Raw genomic sequence first — 19898 nt, 5'->3', positions numbered from 1 at the left:
CATGCATGGTTGCCACAGCAGGAACACACACACACACACACACAGACACACACACGCACACACATATCAAAGCATGTGCCACCAAACACTCAGACACACACACACACACACACACATCAGCGGATAGACGTCTTGCAGATTGTGGACTTCATGCATGGCTGCTACAGAAGTGCTAGCGGTGGCTGAGCAGATGGCGGCGGGTCCTGTGGAGATGGCCTCGCTGCTCCGACACCAATATTCACAGCGGAAATTAAAAGAAAAAAAAACATCAACCCAACTGCTGCCGCCATCCCCCTTCACTAGGCCGACAAGATGAGATGTAACTGGTGTTTGTGTGAAGCAGAATTGAAAAGGCGCCCAGATGGCTTTTTCAGGCGGAGCGTACACTGCAGCAGGGAAATGTAGTCAAGTTGTAGATTGATATCAGTGACATCAGAATGTTCACAGGAGCCGCCATTCATCATTCCCGCTGGCTCCTGCCCAGCTACATGCCAGATTGGCCGCCCAACCCCCCGCATCCATCTTGTATGTGAGATTCACTGTTGTGAGCCGTGATCTAACTGTATGTTGTGTGTCTGTGTGTGTTTGTCTGATGTATCCATCCCAGACAAGACAGTGAAGCTGTGGAAAATCAGTGAGAGAGACAAGCGTCCGGAGGGCTACAACCTGAAGGATGAGGACGGACGGATCAGAAACCCGTCGACCATCACATCGCTACGGGTGAGAGGTCACACAACACCAACAGGTCTAACACCACCCGAAATGTCACACTGAGTCAGGTAACAGCTCTACGTCCTGTCGTGCTGGTGTATGAAAATTATACTGCTCTGGCTCCAGGTCAAACAGTAGGCCATGATCGGAACAGACACAAAAACAAAACATTTCTAACTGCAGCCTCGGGCCTCTTCTAAGTAGAAAATGGGAGCATATAAGATGTTAATTTGATATAAATGTGAAATATGAAAACATAAAGCAACAATTTCCATAAATATTTAATCAAAGTGGGTGATTTTAAATCCCCGAAGTGCACTATGAACTACAGGGCTGTCAAAGTCATCATGCTACCAATGCTGATGTATGTTTAAGCGCTCCAGTGGTCTTTATTGCATGTTCACCACACACTGTAGAAAACAATCCCCCAGTGTTTTCAAAAAAAACAGTCTAAATGTTTTCACTTTTCATAGAATACGTTTATGTTACAATCTATTTGTCATCTATTTTTGTCTCATTATCTGTCTTATATTGTCTTATTTTGTAGATGTTGCAAGAGCATATTTTTCAATTAAATATGCCCGACATGTGGTATTTAAGGGTTTGACATTGAGGAAATGCCAAGATATTGATGTTTCATGTTTGAGATGGTAAATATGAAGCTAGAGCAAACGGCTGGTGGACAGAAAGTTAAGAAATAGCTAGCTTTGCCCCACCACATGTAACAAAATCCACCCACCAGCATGTTTAAAGTTCACAAATAAAAATGTAAAATAAAACTAGATAGTACTAGTTCTAGATAGCACTAGTGGTGTGCTAACTAGTAAAGCTGGTCAGTGAATTGTGTTACCTCACGAGAGAGAGAGAGAGAGCTGCTTGTGCTAGATCTATTAGATATGAAGCTAGAGCGAACGGCTGGTTAGCATAGCTTAGCATGATGACTGAAAACAAGGAAATGGATAGTCTCAACCCCACTGAAGAGAACACAACCTGCCCAACAAAGTAGAAAAATATGAAACTGGTGAATTACGTTTTTCTTTAATTTGGTCCAGCTAAAACAAACTAGATATAGTGTGAGATTAGTGTAATACTAGTGAGCTGTAGGTGAATATTTTTGCCTTTAGAGCTAAGCTAACTGTTTCTCTTTGTTTTCAGCCTTTAAGCTAACCAACTATTATAATGACAGATATAAAAGTGATATCAATCGCTTCATCTAACTCTTGGCAAGAAAGTGACTAACCATATTTCCCAAAATCTCAAACCCTCCTTTAAAGGTACAGCTGTTAAGAACAATGACAGAGAAGAGAAAATGAATTATCTGAATTTGTTGGCTGAAGGTGCCAAAGATTTGGATGTATCTGTCTTCCAAGAAAGACATTTTGACTCGTTGCAAAAGCACAAGTGTTACTAACAGTATATTGGCTTCTCTCTGTTCCAGCGTCCCTGTAAGTCATGACAATGTGTCAGTGAACCAGCATGAACAATACCAGAAAATTTAAACTAGTGCCGCTAAATGGAATTCAGCCATCATTCATTTTATAATTAACACGTGTGTTTTTTCAGACTGTGATATGTCAAAATGTTTTTCTGTGACAAACGGTCTACCTTCAGGTTTGCACTGCGAGTAGTCTGAAGGCTCAATAAGAGCAGCGCAGTTAAGCTGATTAACGCAAAATATATATAGCATTCAGCCATTGTACCATGATAGCCTTTAATCCTCCCTGAACTTCTAAGAAACACACACTGACACTCAAACACACATTTATATACACACACACACACACCACACACACATACATATATTATATATATATATATATATATATATATATATATATATATATATATATATATATACATATATATATATATATACATATATATACATATATATATATATATATATATATATATATATATATATATATATATATATATATATATATATATATATATATATATATATATATATATATATATGTATATATATATATATATAGATATAGATATGTAATATACTCACTTTCAACTTACTTTGTACTGATGAACAACACTAGTAAACACACAATCTTTGGGCAAATTTGAAGTTACACTGGCAGAAGAAAGTGAGGATGAGTGATCGATATGTGAAGACCATGAAGGGATCATCCTCTCCGCCCCCCACCCCACTACCTCCTTAATTTTCACACAAAGCAGGCAGGCACGTAGGACAGTGTGTGTGTGTGTGTGTGTGTGTGTGTGTGTGTGCGTGTGTGCGTGTATGTGTGTGTGTGTGTGTGTGTGTCTGCCATAGTAGATTAATGCTGTGTTCAGCGTGTCTGTCCCTCTTTGTCTGGCTGGCCAGGGGATCATAGCAACCTGGAGGACAGGCCGGGACTGTGGCAATCCTGTTTAGAGGCTGTGAAAGCTGCGCAGGGGGCGAAAGCAGAGGAGGAAAGGAAGGGCTTAGAGAAATCACTCCAAAATATAGCCGAAAAAAAACAAACGATAAATACTCCTCATTGTGTTATGTGAAGTCTTTCATTCAGTTTGTCCTTAAAGCACAAACTATGTCCTTTCTGTGCTGCTTTAAAAGAGGCAACAACCTACAAATTATGTGTTGTGAATATATTGAAAGAGTATATATCACTTTTTAAGCAAATATATCTTAATTTTGGGTCAGCTGTTTTACATACGGTGAGCAGGAGAGTTTGTGGGGTCATTTGGAGCATGCTGAACAGTGTAGCTGTCAGTGTTGGGGGTTATGGGTTAATATGGTCTGTGTCTCTCTGGACAGCTAGTGAAAGACATGGAAATGAAGTGACACCCATGGAGATACAGCAGCCTGCTGGGCTGCCATGTCTCTCTGTCAGTGCCAGCAACGGACGAGAGAAAAAGGGAAGAAGCAGTCGATTTGTTCTCCTCTCTCCCTCCCCTCCCTTCTCTCTTTGTCTGGGTTTTATCTGGCCAACGGGGGGCTGCTTGCAGACTGGTGCTGGGTGTCTTTGAAGCCCGAGCAGTACTGTGCTTGTGTGTGTGTGTGTGTGTGTGTGTGTGTGTGTGTGTGTGTGTGTGTGTGTGTGTGTGTGTGAGAGAGAGCTGGTCTTAATTCGGCAGAGTTCAGTTATCATTCCTCAGCAGGGCCTAGCGATGCCCTCGGGCCATCTCTCTTTCTCTCACACAAACAAGAGAACGGGGGGAACTTCTTCAACACTGACGGAGAATGAGAGAGAGCGAGAGGGAGGGAGGTGTGATCACTGAATAGCCGTGTAGCCAAAGATATTCGCATTCTGATTGAACCGGCTCATCAAACGGCCCCGGAGCCCTTCAGTCGCTGTCTCTGTTTCATTAAGATTTGTGGAGTAAATGTCAGATGAATCCCTGGAGTCATCTAGCTGTGACTCACACACGCGCGCACACACACACACACACACACACACACACACACACATAAAATGCATACACTAAAGCAAGCATGTGTATGCACATTCACACATACACGATAAATATCCAAGGGGGCCTCTAGGAGAGCAGCATCAAAGTGCACAAAATGTTGTGTTACGCAACGCACCACAGCCTTCAAATGTTTCCTTCCGGTTCTTCTCTCTAACTGACCCGTCTTTCACCAATAGGTGCCGGTGCTGCAGCCGATGGACTTGATGGTGGAGGCGACAGCCAGGCGTGTGTTCAGCAATGCCCACACCTACCACATCAACTCCATCTCTGTCAACTCCGACCTGCAGACGTTCATCTCCACGGACGACCTCAGGGTGAACCTGTGGAACCTGGAGATCACCGATCGCAGCTTCAGTATCCTCGGTTCCTGTTATTATTTATATCAGCTCAAGTTAACAGTAGTGATTTGTTCCTCCCAGCGTCGTGTGAAGCTGTCTGCTAAATAGCCACGGTAGCTGTCTGAAAGTTATTCCTTAGCGGCCGTCTTTAGACATTGTGGACATCAAGCCGGCCAACATGGAGGAGCTGACGGAGGTGATCACCTCAGCGGAGTTTCATCCCCAGCATTGTCACACTTTCGCCTACAGCAGCAGCAAAGGCTCAATACGCCTGTGTGACATGAGACAGGCGGCGCTCTGCGACAAACACTGCAAATGTGAGTACCAGCAGAGTGCATCATGGGAAATATGACAAAGAAGCTAATACTTAAGTTTGTAGATTTCTTCCTCTTTCCATACTTCATTCCTCCAGCAAAATATGATCACAGTTTTTGACTGTTAGCGTGATTATTACACAATTTGTTAATTAATTTAACAAGTTAATTGAAATATAATTCGTATTTTATTATTTTCAGTTTTTCTCTAGTTATCATGTCGTTTTCATTTTAAGTATAGGGTCCACAACAATGAGTAATAACAAAATGACATTTACTCACATAATTAACATCCAATTATCTCTCGCATCTCATGTCTTTAGTGAATAATTATTTATAAAATCCTGGAATAAAAAAACATGATCAGATTTCAGGGTACTAGGTGATCTGTTGTACCAAAAATATTGGAAGAATTGTGACACATTGCGTTCGATTGTTGAATTTAAACTTTTTTTCCTGGCCATCAGAACCCCCACAATCTCTGAAAAAGGCGGTTTTGGTTTGATTAGCTTTAAACAAGTGAAGAGTCCTGTAGGTTTAACTTTGTAAACTTGTGACAACATCAGAATGATAGGACAGGGAAAGCAAAAAGAAATATATGCACACAACATGGAAGCAAATCAGCACTCAATGTTTCTGCTTCAGCTCCACCTTTGTGTATCTTTGCTACCCCCCTCCTGCTCAATATGCCAGGATTGATAACCCATCAATAATTCTCTCTGTGTGTCTCAAACAATGAACGGCCTTTTCTGAAGCTTAACACGGCATGCATACACTTTGGATGAATGAATAATGAATAAATTGACATTTTCGCTGGGAAATCAATGGCTTAAGAGCAATCGCATTAGTCCCTCATGGACACACCTTGTTGTTCAATAATGTCACTCATTTCCTTCAGACATATTGATGCGTTCGCTGGACCGTGAGGCTGACACGGCCTGTTGAATTTTCACGTCTATTTGAGGGGCTGAGAAAAGGAGAAACATTTGGGTTTAGGAGTATAATTAAAGTAAAAAAGAGTTAAAAAAAGTTGTAGCATTCACAGCAATGCTCTGATTGTTTGATATTGACATGTGCGTGCCTTTACTTGACAGCTGCTTGCGGTACACACACACACACACACACACACACACACACACACACACACACACACGTAAGCTCACACACACACTCTCACAGAGCAGGCAGGTGCTCTCTTTAGCCTCGGGACAGGTCTGTTGATAGCGACCTACTGTCTCACTGCATGAACGTGGATGGCTCAGAGCGATGCATAATGCCCTCCCTCCCACACACACATGGCTGTGTGTGTGTGTGTGTGTGTGTGTGTGTGTGCATGTGTGTGTGTCTTCTCTTGACATCAGCACACACACTCACACACACACACACACACACACACACACAACTTTGTGAAGCTTCTACCTTAACAACACAAACACACACACATTCTACCTGCAAATCTGGGAGGATGGATGGATGGTTAGGGGAGGACTGCCAAAGCGTTGAGCCCCAGGACAGAGAGAGAGGGGGACCAAACAGCCCCCATGCTGACTCCCTGGGGACCCTATTATACAACGGGAGGGAGGGCAGGGACACACACACATGCATATAAACATGCGCACACACTCATACACTAACACTTATTCACTGACACACACGCACACACAAATCCAGCAGGGCTCAAATGGACCCAACACTTTGACATTGATTTGTTTTTCTTATCCCTCCCTCATCCCCCCAATTTTTCATCTCTCACGCCGCATCCCTAGTTAGACTCCCCATCGGCACATCACAGAGCCTCAGCTGAGGAGGAGGAGGAGGAGGAAAGGGAGGGGAGGCTGGGGGAGGGGAGGGGAGGGGGCATATTTGGAAAGATGGGAAGGAGAGAGAGAGGGGAGGGTGGAAAGGCGGAGGAGGAACAATAACTTGACAGCTAACGATGGAATGCCTGGCTCTTATCCCCAGCGTGCTGGCCTGCACACAGATCAGCAGCTGCCAGAATCAATATGAATCATAACCAATATTTACCCAGCATGCTGACCCATGACTGCCTCCCTAAACACACAGAGAAATAACACTGTGAGGAGATGCAGCTGCTGCAGCAAAACCCCTCATCTACTGCTTATCGTTCAGTAATGACGGCCCCCACCAGCCTTAACAAAATGTGCTCTGTTATTTCACACCATGAGTGATTAAAAGACTTGGAGGAGGAGAAACGTCTCTCTGAAGCTGCGACCTCCTACAGTGTAAAATGTGTTTGCTGTTTCAGAATTTAACTGCTTTTTTTTTTTTTTTTTCTCGCTATTGTAGACTTTGAGGAGCCAGAGGATCCCTCCACGCGCTCCTTCTTCTCTGAAATCATCTCATCCATCTCTGACGTGAAGTTCAGCCACAACGGGCGCTACCTGATGACAAGGGACTACCTCACTGTCAAGGTGTGGGATCTTCAAATGGAGAACAAACCACTAGAGACGTACCAGGTGAGCTGTCTTCCGTCATGCTTTTATGTGCTTGTTGGAAAGCTTGAAGGCTCCAAAGATAATTGTCAGCCGGTGGATCAAATCAAAACGTATTGATTTCAGACTAATCACTCAACATAATCCTGTTTCACCGTCACCCTGTCCATCTGTAACTGTGTCATCTCCAGCGATGACCCCAGGAAGGCTTATTGAGCCGACTGTCCGTAAAAAGACAGATAGCAGTGCTACAACCTGAAGGGTGAAACCTCCCACTGTGTGGTCACCGGGGTCAGATCCACACTGCCCGATCAGGGGAAGCCATCTTAGGGGCAGGTCATGATTGATAAGGCCAACAGCTGGGCTCAAGGGATTCTCCTTCCAATTCCAGCACCGCCTCCACCTGCTACCTTAGCATCTTAGCGTAGGTCACCAGGTCTGGAGGGATTACTGAAAGTAGAGCATATGGCAGCGCAGCTTATGGTTGTATGACGAACTTTAGATGCTCGGAAAGTGTGACAATAATCCATCAGCTGCTTCAGACTTTCATGTTTTATTTATTTTTCAGGTTCACGACTATTTACGAGGCAAACTTTGTTCTCTATATGAGAATGACTGCATCTTTGACAAGTTTGAGTGTGTCTGGAATGGATCAGACAGGTAAAGGTCTATTTCTTATTCATCCATGCACCCATCCATGCATCTATCCATGATGTCTCTATAATTCTTCTGCTCTGCTCTGCTCTACTCCCCCCTCAGCGTCATAATGACCGGCTCCTATAACAACTTCTTCCGAATGTTTGACCGTAACACTAAACGTGACGTCACACTGGAAGCTTCCAGGGAGAACAGCAAACCCAGAGCCATTCTCAAGCCTCGAAAGGTACAGCACTGCTCATCAGCACAAGTGACCTGACATCTGGGGCACTGTGTGTGTTTTATGTATCACTTACATTGAGAAACACCTTTGGGGCCTCTAGATGGCTTCAAATTTGTATTTTTAAATATACTGATGACTCAGAATAAGCTACAATATGGTTGAATATGACCTGAAAATTCATATCAAAATACCACTGCACAGACCATATTCACACGGCGCCCATTTTCTTCTGACATCAAACTCTAGGATGGGAAGCTCAAATGTTGTACTGCTGTGTTCAAGGGTGCAAGTTGTGTAAACGTAGGCAATCTGACAAATTGTTGTCATTTCACGGCCTCCTGATTGATCAGCAACTGAAACGACAATGGATCGTTTAATCTAGAGGGACATCAGACGTATTTCAATATAAAACAACAGGTTTGACAACCAATCAGCCTCCTTTAGACAACAGCTAATGTTAGCATTCAACTGCATTGTAGCTAACATTACTGTTTGATACTGTTTTGATGCAATACGATTAGGAAAGGTGTAAATTATCTCAGAAATATCATCAACACATCCTGGAGACATTTGTCTAAACCAGGAAGTGAAACACACATGATGTAATCAATTGGCAATGTTAGCTAGGGGGTTTGATGAATGCTCACACCAGTTAACAGGTTATCAAATGTGTTGTTTACCCTGAAATATGGCTGAATGTGCCTCCAGATGTTCACTATCCATCATCATGTTTAATGATGACAAGTTGCCAGATTACCTACATTACCACTTGCAACCTGGAACACAGCAGCATAACATTATCACATGAATTAAGTTTCCCATCCTGAGCATGACATGGGAGGAAAATGGCTGTAATGTTAATAAGGTCTACTGGACCTGAATTCACCAAGACCCATACATTATTCCCTGAGAAATTCATGAAAATGTTAAAAACCTCCATCCAAGTTTCGTGTAAATCTGTTCAGTAGTTATTGTGTAATACTGCTCCCAGACCAACAGATGGACAAAGACACACTGCCTTGGCTGAGGTTATGAATAGAATAAATGGCTCGATAAACGTGAGCAAAGCAAGCTAAGGCCAAATGATCATTAAAGCTGCACAAATCAATATTTTCACATGACCAGTGGGTCAAATTACTACCTTTATTGTGAAAGGAGTACCTCAAAATAGAGAATCCATAGATAATTACCACCTGAATCTGATGTTTCTTTCAGCTCTCTGGGGCATTTTAGCATCGTTCAGCTTATTGTTTTGGTTTTTGGTTGACTCTCACCTCTCTGAACAACCTAAAAAAAAAGTTAAAAAGGAAAAGCTCTGATAAACCAGCTGAATGGTACAAACAATAACACACAGCAGACAAACACATTTAGTGACTGGCTGGTGCATTTAGCAGCTAAAAGCAAACTTAATAGGATTCAAAAAGATCTTAGAAGACGGTGTATATCACACTCACTTGTTGGGTGGTCTGAATCACGACTCAGATGAATGCTAATGTTGCTTCGTGTCTCCTGGATCCGTAAACTGGCAACTGTTCGCTAACACATTAGTCAACTTTATGATTCAATATAATATGTCAGTTTGTGTTTGACAGCTTGTTCGAGCAAATTACTGCTTTAAAAACTGTGAACAAATCCTAACTGCTCTTCATCCCTTCTGCCACCCTCCAGGTGTGTGTAGGTGGGAAGCGTCGTAAGGATGAGATCAGTGTTGACAGCCTGGACTTCAGCAAAAAGATCCTTCACACTACGTGGCACCCGCATGAGAACATCATCGCTGTAGCGGCCACCAACAACCTCTACATCTTTCAAGACAAGGTCAACTAACGGGCGGTCTGCCCCCCGCCGACCCCCCACACACACGGGAGGTGTGGGTTGGAGAAAGAGCGAGATGGAGCCCTTATCTACATCCTTCTCCTCCTCCCCCTGTGTCTTGTTGCTGCCGGTCTTGAATTTCGCTGCAGAGATGAATATCCAGTGACTCAACTTTGGGAATTGACACAACCTGGATACAACTTCGAGGGAAAAAAAGCTCCTCAAAAATCAAGGATGGACTTTCATTCTTCAATTTGACTTCTCATTTAATTTATTTCAGCCACGCGGACACCTGGAGAAGAAAGTGAACCCTGTGCATTTATGCAACAAGAGGATTGCTGCATGAGTACCATGATGTAGCAGCCCTCTGCACCGTAAAGAAAGGGGCACACTGAACATAAAGTAGAGCACACAGACAGAAACCTAGCTTACATGATGGTGGCTCATTGTCATGTAGCAACAGTGCCCCCTCTCGTTCAGTCTGCTCATGCTACAGTGCATGTGATTGACCCCGCAGCCTCTAACTGAGGCAGAGTCTCGGACTGTGCAGAGTTCCTACAAATGAGGAAGAGACTGTTAATCTGTGACCCCACAAACTGAGAGTTTTCTCCGCCTGTAACACAACGTGGTCAGTCTTTCTAGTACCAATTGTGTGTCTCCCTCACCTGGTGAGACTGCTGTAGTCTGTAATGTGAATGAAGCCCTTCCAGGCTGTGTCAATGGTTTTATTTAATGCTGTTGTTTTATTGAGTCCTTCTCTCGGTCGATGAGTCTGTTTAGAAGCTGTGGTGCCTTCTTTTGGTATGTGGGGGTTTGATGTAGTGGGAGTGGGAGGGAGGGGGGGAGGGGACTTGAGTACAAGGCAGGAGTGTGAATGTTTCAAACAAAATGTTAACTTAGGATATTTTTTTTTTGTTTCTTTTCTTTTTTTTCTCTTTCTCTTAAAAACAAAAACAAAAACGAAAAAAAAAAAAAAATGCTTCACCGAGGTCCCAAAGTGGGACAAAGTGCTTGAAGCAGTGTAGTCCAAAAGTTCAGTATAGCACCGGCTACATGCTTTGTGAGTTCAGGGGAGGGCGCTGTGATATGTACAAAGTAATTGTTGCTCTGATCACATTGCAGTCAGTCTGATGTCATCAGTTTGCAAGAGACACGACAAAGCCACATACATTTTGTTTTTTTTCTGTTTTGGAAAGAAATCTGACCTCCTCGCCCCATTCTTTACCTTATTTGCATTGTCCTGAAAATGATCTGTAGATGGTAGAAGCGTAAACTTATCATGTTGAATTTATTGAACTTAAACTTGAGATTTTTTTTGGGCGTAACCTAATGCTAGCGTAGCTCTTTCTGCATGCGTCGGATCTGATTCCGACGAAATTGACAGCCTGCACATAGATGTTTGAGCATCTACAGATCATCTGAGGCACTATGCAAGTATAGAAACAGAAGTAGCCTGTTGTAGAAATGTTTGATTTGGGACTGCTGCGCTTCCTGTACGTGTTTTTGGTAACATTGAACAGCAGCAGGTTGTGTTTCAGCGCTCGTCTCGGATTTCTTTTAAGAGCCAACTCCCATTAAAGGAAAGCAGTCAAAGGTCTAAATGAACTCTGTGAAATCAGGGAATTATTAAGTGTGGTTCTGTTGAACAGTAATGTCTTCTAAACAACCTCCTTCATGACACTATTTGAAACAAACAAACAAAAAAAAAACCTTTTATAGCTCAGAATGTATTGAAATGCAATTAATTTACCATGCAGTCTTTATGCTTACTGGACTTTCTTTGAATAAAAAAAAAATAAAGATGTGCAAGTTGAACGCCTACATTGTTGCACTTTCTTTGTTCACACTGCTGACTCAAAGTGAATGTTAATGAACTGACTCATGTCCTGACTATGTTAAGGGCTGCTTATGGTGCAATGGCGCCCTCTTGTGGATGAAGACTGACACATGGAAGTCTTGCAAAAAAATAAGGCGAGGGGGGAACATGATTTTCATCGACCGGACACAATTGGTTGTTGATTTCAAATTGCTCTCTGTCAAAATTTTCTTAATCTCTTTTCATTTTCCATGTTTATTCACATCATCTAATGAACCGTTTTGAGATTAGAAATCAGGCTTCAACATGAAGGCTGCTGTCCAACCTTAAATGATCAGACAACACAGAGTGGACTGCTGATGGATGACTCGTGTCATGTTCTGTTCGCAACAAACTCTTCAATGCCTTTGCTGTAAAAACAGATTTGTGCGTCAGTATCTAAGAGCACCTCACTCTAATGACCACCAATTTACAAACATTTACACAAATTAGAACTCCGATACATTCATCTGTCATACTGTGCACATTATGCAGAGTTTTTCTAATTGGCCCCATGAGGCTGTAGTCGACGCACATTTTGTCAGCTGGGGACAGCAGCTGTCAATCAAAAAGCATCTTTATAACCAGCTGCAGAAGCTGAATCACTGTGTCTCAGGATAAGCCCGGGGACAGACAGGAGCTCCACTGTGATCATCGATCGTCAATCAATCCCTTCTCTGATACGATTATTCTGTTGTGTTTAGATTCAATATAACAAATCTTTCTTTTTTAGTTTTTGGAGATCTTACACCCAGATTCTTTTTTCTGATCCTTCCTTTTTGGGAAAGATGGACAAGTTGAGTGCGAACAACGCGACAGTGGTGAACAGCTCCTTAGACAACTGGTCACTCAGTGACCATGGCTCATACCAACACCTGGACCCTAGGGAGCTGAGGGTGCTGGTGCCGGCTATTCTGGGAACCATCTGCGTCTTGGGTGTGGCTTGTAATCTCACTGCGATGGTGATCTTGTTCTCCAACGCTCATAGGGGCAAACTATCTGTCATCAATTCTCTCATCTTCAACCTGATGTTTGCTGATGGACTGGTGCTGATGTTCACGGTGCCTTTCAGGGCTGCCTCCTACTCCACAGCCAGCTGGAACCTGGGCTGGGTGGTCTGCAAAACAGCTGACTGGTTCCTCCAGTCCTGTATGGCGGCAAAGAGCTTCACAGTTGCTGTCATGGCCAAAGCTTGCTACCGCCATGTGTCCAACCCCACAAAGCAGGTGAGCATCCACCTGGGCTCCATCCTGGTGGTGTTCTTCTTCATCTGGCTGTCCGCCTGCTCTGTCACAATCCCTCAGTGGCTGTTTGCTCGGCTGCAGAGAGGGATCCGCGGGCTGGTGTGTGTGATGATCGTTCCTGCTGAAGCTAAGGACTTCATGTCTGTGTACGTCAAAGCATACCCCCTGGGGGTCTACTGTGCACCTCTCAGCTTTGCCCTGATGTATTTCTGGAAGGCTTACGGGCAGTGCCAGCGCCGCTCCAGTAAGACTCAGAACCTGCGCACACAGATCCGATCCAGGAAGCTCACCTTGATGCTGTTCAGCCTGACTGTTGCCATGGCTATTCTCTGGCTTCCACAGTGGGTCGTGTGGGTTTGGGAGCGTCACATAGCAGAGAAGGAAAGTGAAGGATCCCAGCCCCTCGTCTCCCCGCTTCCCCTTTTTCTAAGCCTCTCTGCTCAGCTGCTCACCTTCTCTCTGTCTCTGGTAAACCCTCTCATCGTCCTATCCCTCTCCGAGGAGTTCAGAGAGGGCTACAGGGGGCTGTGGAGGCGCCTCACCCTGCGCAAGCAACCTCCCTCAAAGCCAAAACCTGGACCACACAACCCCACAGCTCACCGGTCGCCTTGCCCCAGACCGGAGACTTCTGGCCAGCTGCAGGGGGAGAGGAGCCTTGGATCGAGCCAGGATCCCAGCAGAGAGGCTGAGCCCGAGCCGGAGCAGGGAGGAGGAGGGAGAGACGTAGACACAGTGAGCCTCAAAGATGGGATTGTCTTGCCTGATGTGGAGCAATTCTGGCACGAGAGGGAGAGTGGATTGCACATGGAGGAGAATGATCCTGTGCCATGGGAGCACCAGAGCAAAGAAGAGAAAAAATAACAACCACCTTCAAGATGATCTTATACACCATTTTCAGACAGGCTGAGTGCTCCACTGTAAATCATTTGTATTCTGTCAGCTGTGTTCATGATATTATTCAAAGGTAAGAAGTCTAATCAGTTAGGAATATGAGTGTGGACTAAAGAGCAGTGTCATCTGTATATATGATAAACATCACATAATGTGGTCTTATTGTTGTGTAGTCAGGACGAACTAGATTATCATTAGGGTAAGATGGTGGCTATAAATAAAGTACTGTGGATATCTTCAGTATAATGTGGTTAACAGTGTAAGTCACAGTTTTCTGGAAGTATATGGATATGATAATGCTCTTTAATTAATGTTGCTGCAGAAAATCCTCTGGGAAAATATGTGAATCTTAATTTGATATGCTAATTGAGTGTAGATGTTAAAGCTGTGAATGTGTTTCGCCTGTGGATAATGAACGTGTTTGTGTTCCTTGTGCTCCTCCTGTGAGACCAGTGTTTACAATAAAGACAATTCTCAAAATGTAGCCTGTATGTGATAAAACTTGTCTTTGTGGTGTCAACAATGTGAAAGATGAAGTGAAATATACAAGAGCAACTGCAGTATGGTTTTCAGCAATGTCACAAATGTTCCTGTCATTGGTTAAATGAGTGACCCCCACACGCAAACACACACGTACAGTGGAGTCTGTAATAGAACGGATGATCTCCCGCTGACATCGGGTCATTAAATATATTTTCATCCATTAGAATTGCCATGGGTTCTAATTAGAGGTAAAAAGCTGTGGTGTGAACTCAGATGGAGGCGTTTCAGTGGGAGTCTCATAAGGAATTCTCTCTGCATTGATCTGAATACACACGATAGGTCAGAACCTCACAGTAAAAGGGATAAACAACATGAGGAAACTGTGCCTGAGATGATCTGTTATCGATTTGTCTGTCTGATGCAACAGCAACCCGACTGTGCTGAACATTAAAGCCACGTGGAAATAATATGACTTGTTTTCTGTAATGATGTAAACAAATCTAACATTTACTTTATATTCATGAAGTAAGCATAAGAACAGGAATCGAATATATTCAGAAGAGAGCAGAAGAAAATTTAAGCACCACAGTTACTATACACCTTTCTTTGCCCCCTCCGCCTCCTCTTTATGACATTTTCCTCTCATTAATCATTTATGTTGACCTTTTATTGCCAGAGGCAAATGCCTCAATCAGAGCAACACTTACTTAACTACATAACTCACCAGCAGTCCCAGAGGTATTGACCCGGCCATAAACACTGCAGGGCGAACTGCTATGAACTAATTTTTGGTCTGAAATTGTAACCTTCACTACATAAACACAGATAATATTTCATATTACTGAAGGGTTATTGTACAGCAAAACACAAAAACAGTGACTGTTAACATAATTTTCTTTAAATACATTATGGGATACTATTTACAGTTGTGACTGGTTGACCCCTCTGGCTAAGGCATTTACTCTGGTAAATGAGGCAGTAAATCTGCAGTAGTAGGATTTTATCCGATTTCAGTCGAAAGAACTGAAGCTTCAAATCACTGGAAGGTAACTGGTGCAATCCGGGGCGAGGCCATCTTCTATTTAAAACATAATGGATGGTGTTTAAAGCGCCTACATACATTTGGAACACCGGCCCAAGTGTTTTCCCAGATAAGACAAGGCAAGTCATTCACATCAATGTGGGATCAACGCCACATAATACGTATATACAGTACCAACTACATATTAACTATCATCATATACTGTAAAGAATAGGGATGGGACAAAAAAAGATATTATAGTGATAAACACTCTAGTGAATTGGGATAATCACGATTATCCTTACATGAGTGATTTGTAGTCCTACAGTAGGGCTGCACTATATATCCTTTGAGCATCGCCATCGCGATGTACGTGCAATAGTCACATCGCAGAGCCTGCGATGTAGGACGCAAATGAACTCATCTAATTTCAAGGGTACCTGACACACACTTTGCATGCAGACTCTGGTTGCAGGTGTGTTTGAGTGGTTGCAGGTTGCCCCAGGGAGCTGATTGGCTGCTGCCTTGGAACCGAAAGTTTAAAGGCCGGCTCCACCCAGTTCCTGGGGGCTCTCCTCCTCTGCTGTCCAAGACTACCAGCATTTGTGTGATTGTGGACAAAAAATGTTTGCTAATAAAAACTATGTTAAAACGCTCGCTGCTGGTGGTGTTTGCGCCAGGGTTTCCCCTACGCCGTGGTCGTAACAATAGGGGATGCACAGCTCTGCATGCACAGCGATCCACCAATCAAATTTGTTCTTAATCAGTGTGCCAAAGCAGACCATGCCTCGCACATGGAGTAAGTCGCTGGTAACATAATTGACAAATAAGCAACAGGACCTTTAAATAAATGTATTCATTGGCACTAGAATAAATACCTTTATTTAAAAACAAAAGTATCTTCTTTTATTTGGTTTCTGAGATAACACAATATCACATTCTACCACAATAAAGGCCAGAAAAAGTGCATGAATTTTCTGATGGTATCATCTATTTATATATTTATTTATCTGTCTATTTCATATCCTATACAGTGCAATATGGGATAATGGTGTGCATACAAACTGTTTTGAATATACTTGATTCAGTCAGTTAGCAAAGATTTTGATATCCCCTACACGATCCACGCTTTCATCAGTTCAAGACTGGACTATTGCAATGCACTTTATGTCGGCCTCAGCCAGTCTTTAATTTCGCGTCTCCAACTTGTCCAGAACGCTGCTGCACGATTTTTAACAGGCGTGAACACATTACCCCTGTGCTGTCGTCACTCCACTGGCTTCCAGTTCGTTTTAGAATTGATTTTAAACTTTTATTGTTTGCTTTTTATGCCATTAATGGCCTGGCTCCCTCCTACCTGTCAGAGATTTTAACTGTCCGTGATCATGGCAGGGCCCTCCGTTCTTCCGGCCAGCTCCTGTTAGAGGTCCCAAGGTCAAGACTTAAACAGTGGGGCGATCGTTCTTTTGCTGTCACAGCTCCCAGGCTGTGGAACAGACTGCCCCCTGACATTCGCACCACTACTGACCTCAGCCTTTTTAAATCAAAGCTGAAGACACACTTTTTTAAATTGGCATTTAACTCTGACTAGGGTAGTCCTGCTTTTAGGTGTACTTATTTTGCCTGTTTTTATTTTATGCACTTTTAGAGGGCCTTTAACACCCTGCAGCACTAGTAGCACTTTCTTGTGTTTTCTTGCAGCACTGTAGCACTTTCTTGTGTTTTTATGTACTATTTTATTGCTTTGATGTAAAGCACTTTGGGTACCGTCCGGATATTGTAAAGGGCTATACAAATAAAATTTGATTGATTGATTGATCTATGTCACACATACCGTGCCTGATCATGAGACAGTGACATCTTCCTCGCGTTGTTCATACTTTGGTTGCACATGTATGGGCAGGAAAAGCCACACACTGGCTGTGTCCTAAATAATTCACTCACTGTTACCTCCATAAATATAAATAACTACAGGATTTATTATAACAGTGACCATCATTTTGCACCATCACTGGCAGGTGTAGTGTCACAAATCTACCAAAGGCACTGCTATGGACAATACATCACACCTTCTATTACATGATATTTAAAAAGTGCAATAGGTAAAAATCTGTTTTATAAAAAAAAAAAAATTATTGACAGAATCTGAAGAAACAACAGTGGCATTATGTCACAGACATCTTAGAAATGTGTTGCAGAAATATCAACTGAAGCTAGCATGCTAACAAGCTAAACCCAGGCTTGAAACCTCGCAGTGCTCCAGAGGTCCTGTGTTAACAGTGTTCACTAACTCCCACAAAATACTCTCTAGGAAATCAGGCTAGCCACACAGCTAACTGAGCTGAGAAGCTAGCAGTAGCTACAGTCATTTATGTACAAATACAACAGAGTAAACAGCCGTTAACAGTTACTCTGGTGATTTACTGCCTCGATTTGTTGCATATATCTTACACTTCAAACAGTCGATGCAACTATGGAAAGTAAACTGCAAACAGGGAATGATTTCAGATACAATCATTAGGCGATGTAGTTTTGTGAGCTCATATCATTCTCAGCATGACTCTGCCCAGACACAAGCTGAGTGTAATCAGCAGAATTATTGTAAACATCCGTGCAGGTGTGCAGAGTGACGAGGCATTTTTCCAGCTTGACCTCGTTCGGTCAAAGTGTGACTAACAACTCTCTGCATTACAGGCAAGTTGCAACACCAAGTTTCCCAAGCTGCTGCTGCCTACAGCCCTTAAAACAAACTGACGACTTACTTAAGATGCAAAATGTACAACTGGAATTGAGTTTTTCTCTTGTTATAAAACAAAATTAGTGTGTAGATTTTTATGCAGCATAGCCAATAAAAAAAGGACTTGTAAAAATGCAGAGTAATAATGAAGAGGTGATAATGGAGTTCAGGGTGAAACATCTGAGAAAGCAGTGATTGATTGAGAGAAATCAATTGGTCTCAAATTTGAGTGTGATAATTCACACTACAAGTTGAAAAACAACTCAGGCTTAATTGGGTCATTACACAAGGCAGGGGAGCGTTCAGCAGGTGAGATCCTCTCCTAACTGCCCTCCTGGCTGCTCCCCCTCCTGCTGTGAGGGGAGGCGGGGGTGTCACCCCGGCGTTTTATCCCTCAGCCAATCATCATCTCTAATAAATGAAACTCCACAGGAAGTGACATGCCAGCGAACACTAATTATGCTCAGCAGGAGAGGCTGCAATTAAGCCACATGCTAAAACCGTTGGCTGCCACTACTGCGTCTCCCTCTGAGTCACAGCTACCTTCCCCTCCCTTTGGTCCTGTGGAAGATAACCTGGATATTCAGTCCGTAGAGAGTCAGCCATGGTGTGTGTGAATGTGTGTGTGTTTGTGTGTGTGTATGTGTGTGGTTATTTTTGTGTTTGGGAAGGTTGGTTCAGGGGGTCCGACCTTGGTATTTAGCAGTCTTTTGATTAGAATAAATCAGATAGCTTTCATCTCAGTGAAGGATGTGGAGAATTAAAGGGCAGGCACCTTTCAGCATTTCCAGCAGTGCTAAGAGGGAGTGTCATTTAAACCTATACACTATCGATTTATGACTTTCAAAAGCAAAGGGATGTGCACCGACATCAAAGGCCTCCTCAAGACACTGTCTAAGTGTCAGTCTTCCCAAAAACCCAAGATGGCGTCCTCAAAAAAAAGAACATATTTTACATTTAAGAAGATGGAACCAGAGAATTTAGATTTATTCCTAAAGAACGTACTCAAACTGATTCCACTGAAGTAATATTTTACTATTAATAGACTGATCAATTATCACTGCAGCTCTAAAAGGAGGTGATGCCATCAATCACATCATCTGAGTGGGGAGAAAAACCTGATCATCAACACATGTTCACCACATTATCAGTTTTGCTCAATAAGATCATTTAACTTCGATCTATAAATTTAAGGTTGGATTCACAATGGATGAAATGACCACATATAGAGTGGAGTGCCTGGATCTGTCCCTTTATCCAGATCCTAACCAAAAGTTAATGGGGTCTTTTTTCAGGACTGAGACCAAATCGTCCATCCAAGTTTGCTGGAAGTCCATTATGTAGTTTTTGTGTCATCCTGCTGACAAACTGCAAACCAACAATCGGCTAAAAACACAACCTGTTTGGCTTATAGCAGAGTCCTGCACGGGTTTGGGTAACTGCAGGCAATTTGCGCAATCTGGATGAAACGGGTGAAAAATAATGTACTGTGTCACAGGTGTGGATCGGGTCGGACACCTGGAGAGCGCGGGTCTGGTTTTGCGATTGCCATTTTATAGGCGTCATGTGCAAAATAAAAAAGAATAATTATTAGTGACACATCTACAAAAATATGCCTCCATTTCAAAATGATAAGCATTTATATTTTATACGAGCTTATTCATGGGTTAGAACTCCCAGAACCCCCACTCCCCACGCTAGCTTACTTTAATAATTCTGTCTAA

The 19898-nt window shown here is 42.9% G+C and overlaps 2 protein-coding genes across 4 annotated transcripts in view; both read left to right on the top strand.

Annotated features, from left to right (window-relative positions):
- ppp2r2ba (protein phosphatase 2, regulatory subunit B, beta a) overlaps positions 1-11762 on the top strand; it is a 48085-nt gene extending 36323 nt beyond the window's left edge. For 2 of the 3 annotated variants that reach the window (XM_030396263.1, XM_030396264.1), the window contains exons 4-10: positions 608-720; positions 4323-4500; positions 4637-4801; positions 7106-7275; positions 7820-7911; positions 8011-8134; positions 9800-9955. In XM_030396263.1, the coding sequence (XP_030252123.1) occupies positions 608-720; positions 4323-4500; positions 4637-4801; positions 7106-7275; positions 7820-7911; positions 8011-8134; positions 9800-9955 (998 nt within the window). Of the gene's footprint in view, positions 1-607; positions 721-4322; positions 4501-4636; positions 4802-7105; positions 7276-7819; positions 7912-8010; positions 8135-9799 lie in introns of all 3 variants that reach the window. The other variant, XM_030396262.1, reaches the window with a different exon arrangement.
- Positions 11763-11878: 116 nt separating this feature from the next.
- gpr151 (G protein-coupled receptor 151) lies at positions 11879-14417 on the top strand. Its single transcript, XM_030396266.1, has one exon. The coding sequence runs from the start codon at positions 12587-12589 to the stop codon at positions 13901-13903; it is 1317 nt and encodes a 438-aa protein (XP_030252126.1). The 5' UTR covers positions 11879-12586; the 3' UTR covers positions 13904-14417.
- The last annotated feature ends 5481 nt before the right edge of the window (positions 14418-19898 follow it).

Source organism: Sparus aurata, chromosome 18 (assembly GCF_900880675.1).
Source record: "Sparus aurata chromosome 18, fSpaAur1.1, whole genome shotgun sequence".
NCBI lineage: Eukaryota > Metazoa > Chordata > Actinopteri > Spariformes > Sparidae > Sparus > Sparus aurata.
Note: the sequence above shows the minus strand (reverse complement) of the source record. Positions and strands in the feature narration are given on the sequence as shown.

Bases quoted from the DNA above. Each gene is read 5' to 3' on its own strand.
- gpr151 (XM_030396266.1), top strand. From the start codon at position 12,587: ATGGACAAGTTGAGTGCGAACAACGCGACAGTGGTGAACAGCTCCTTA.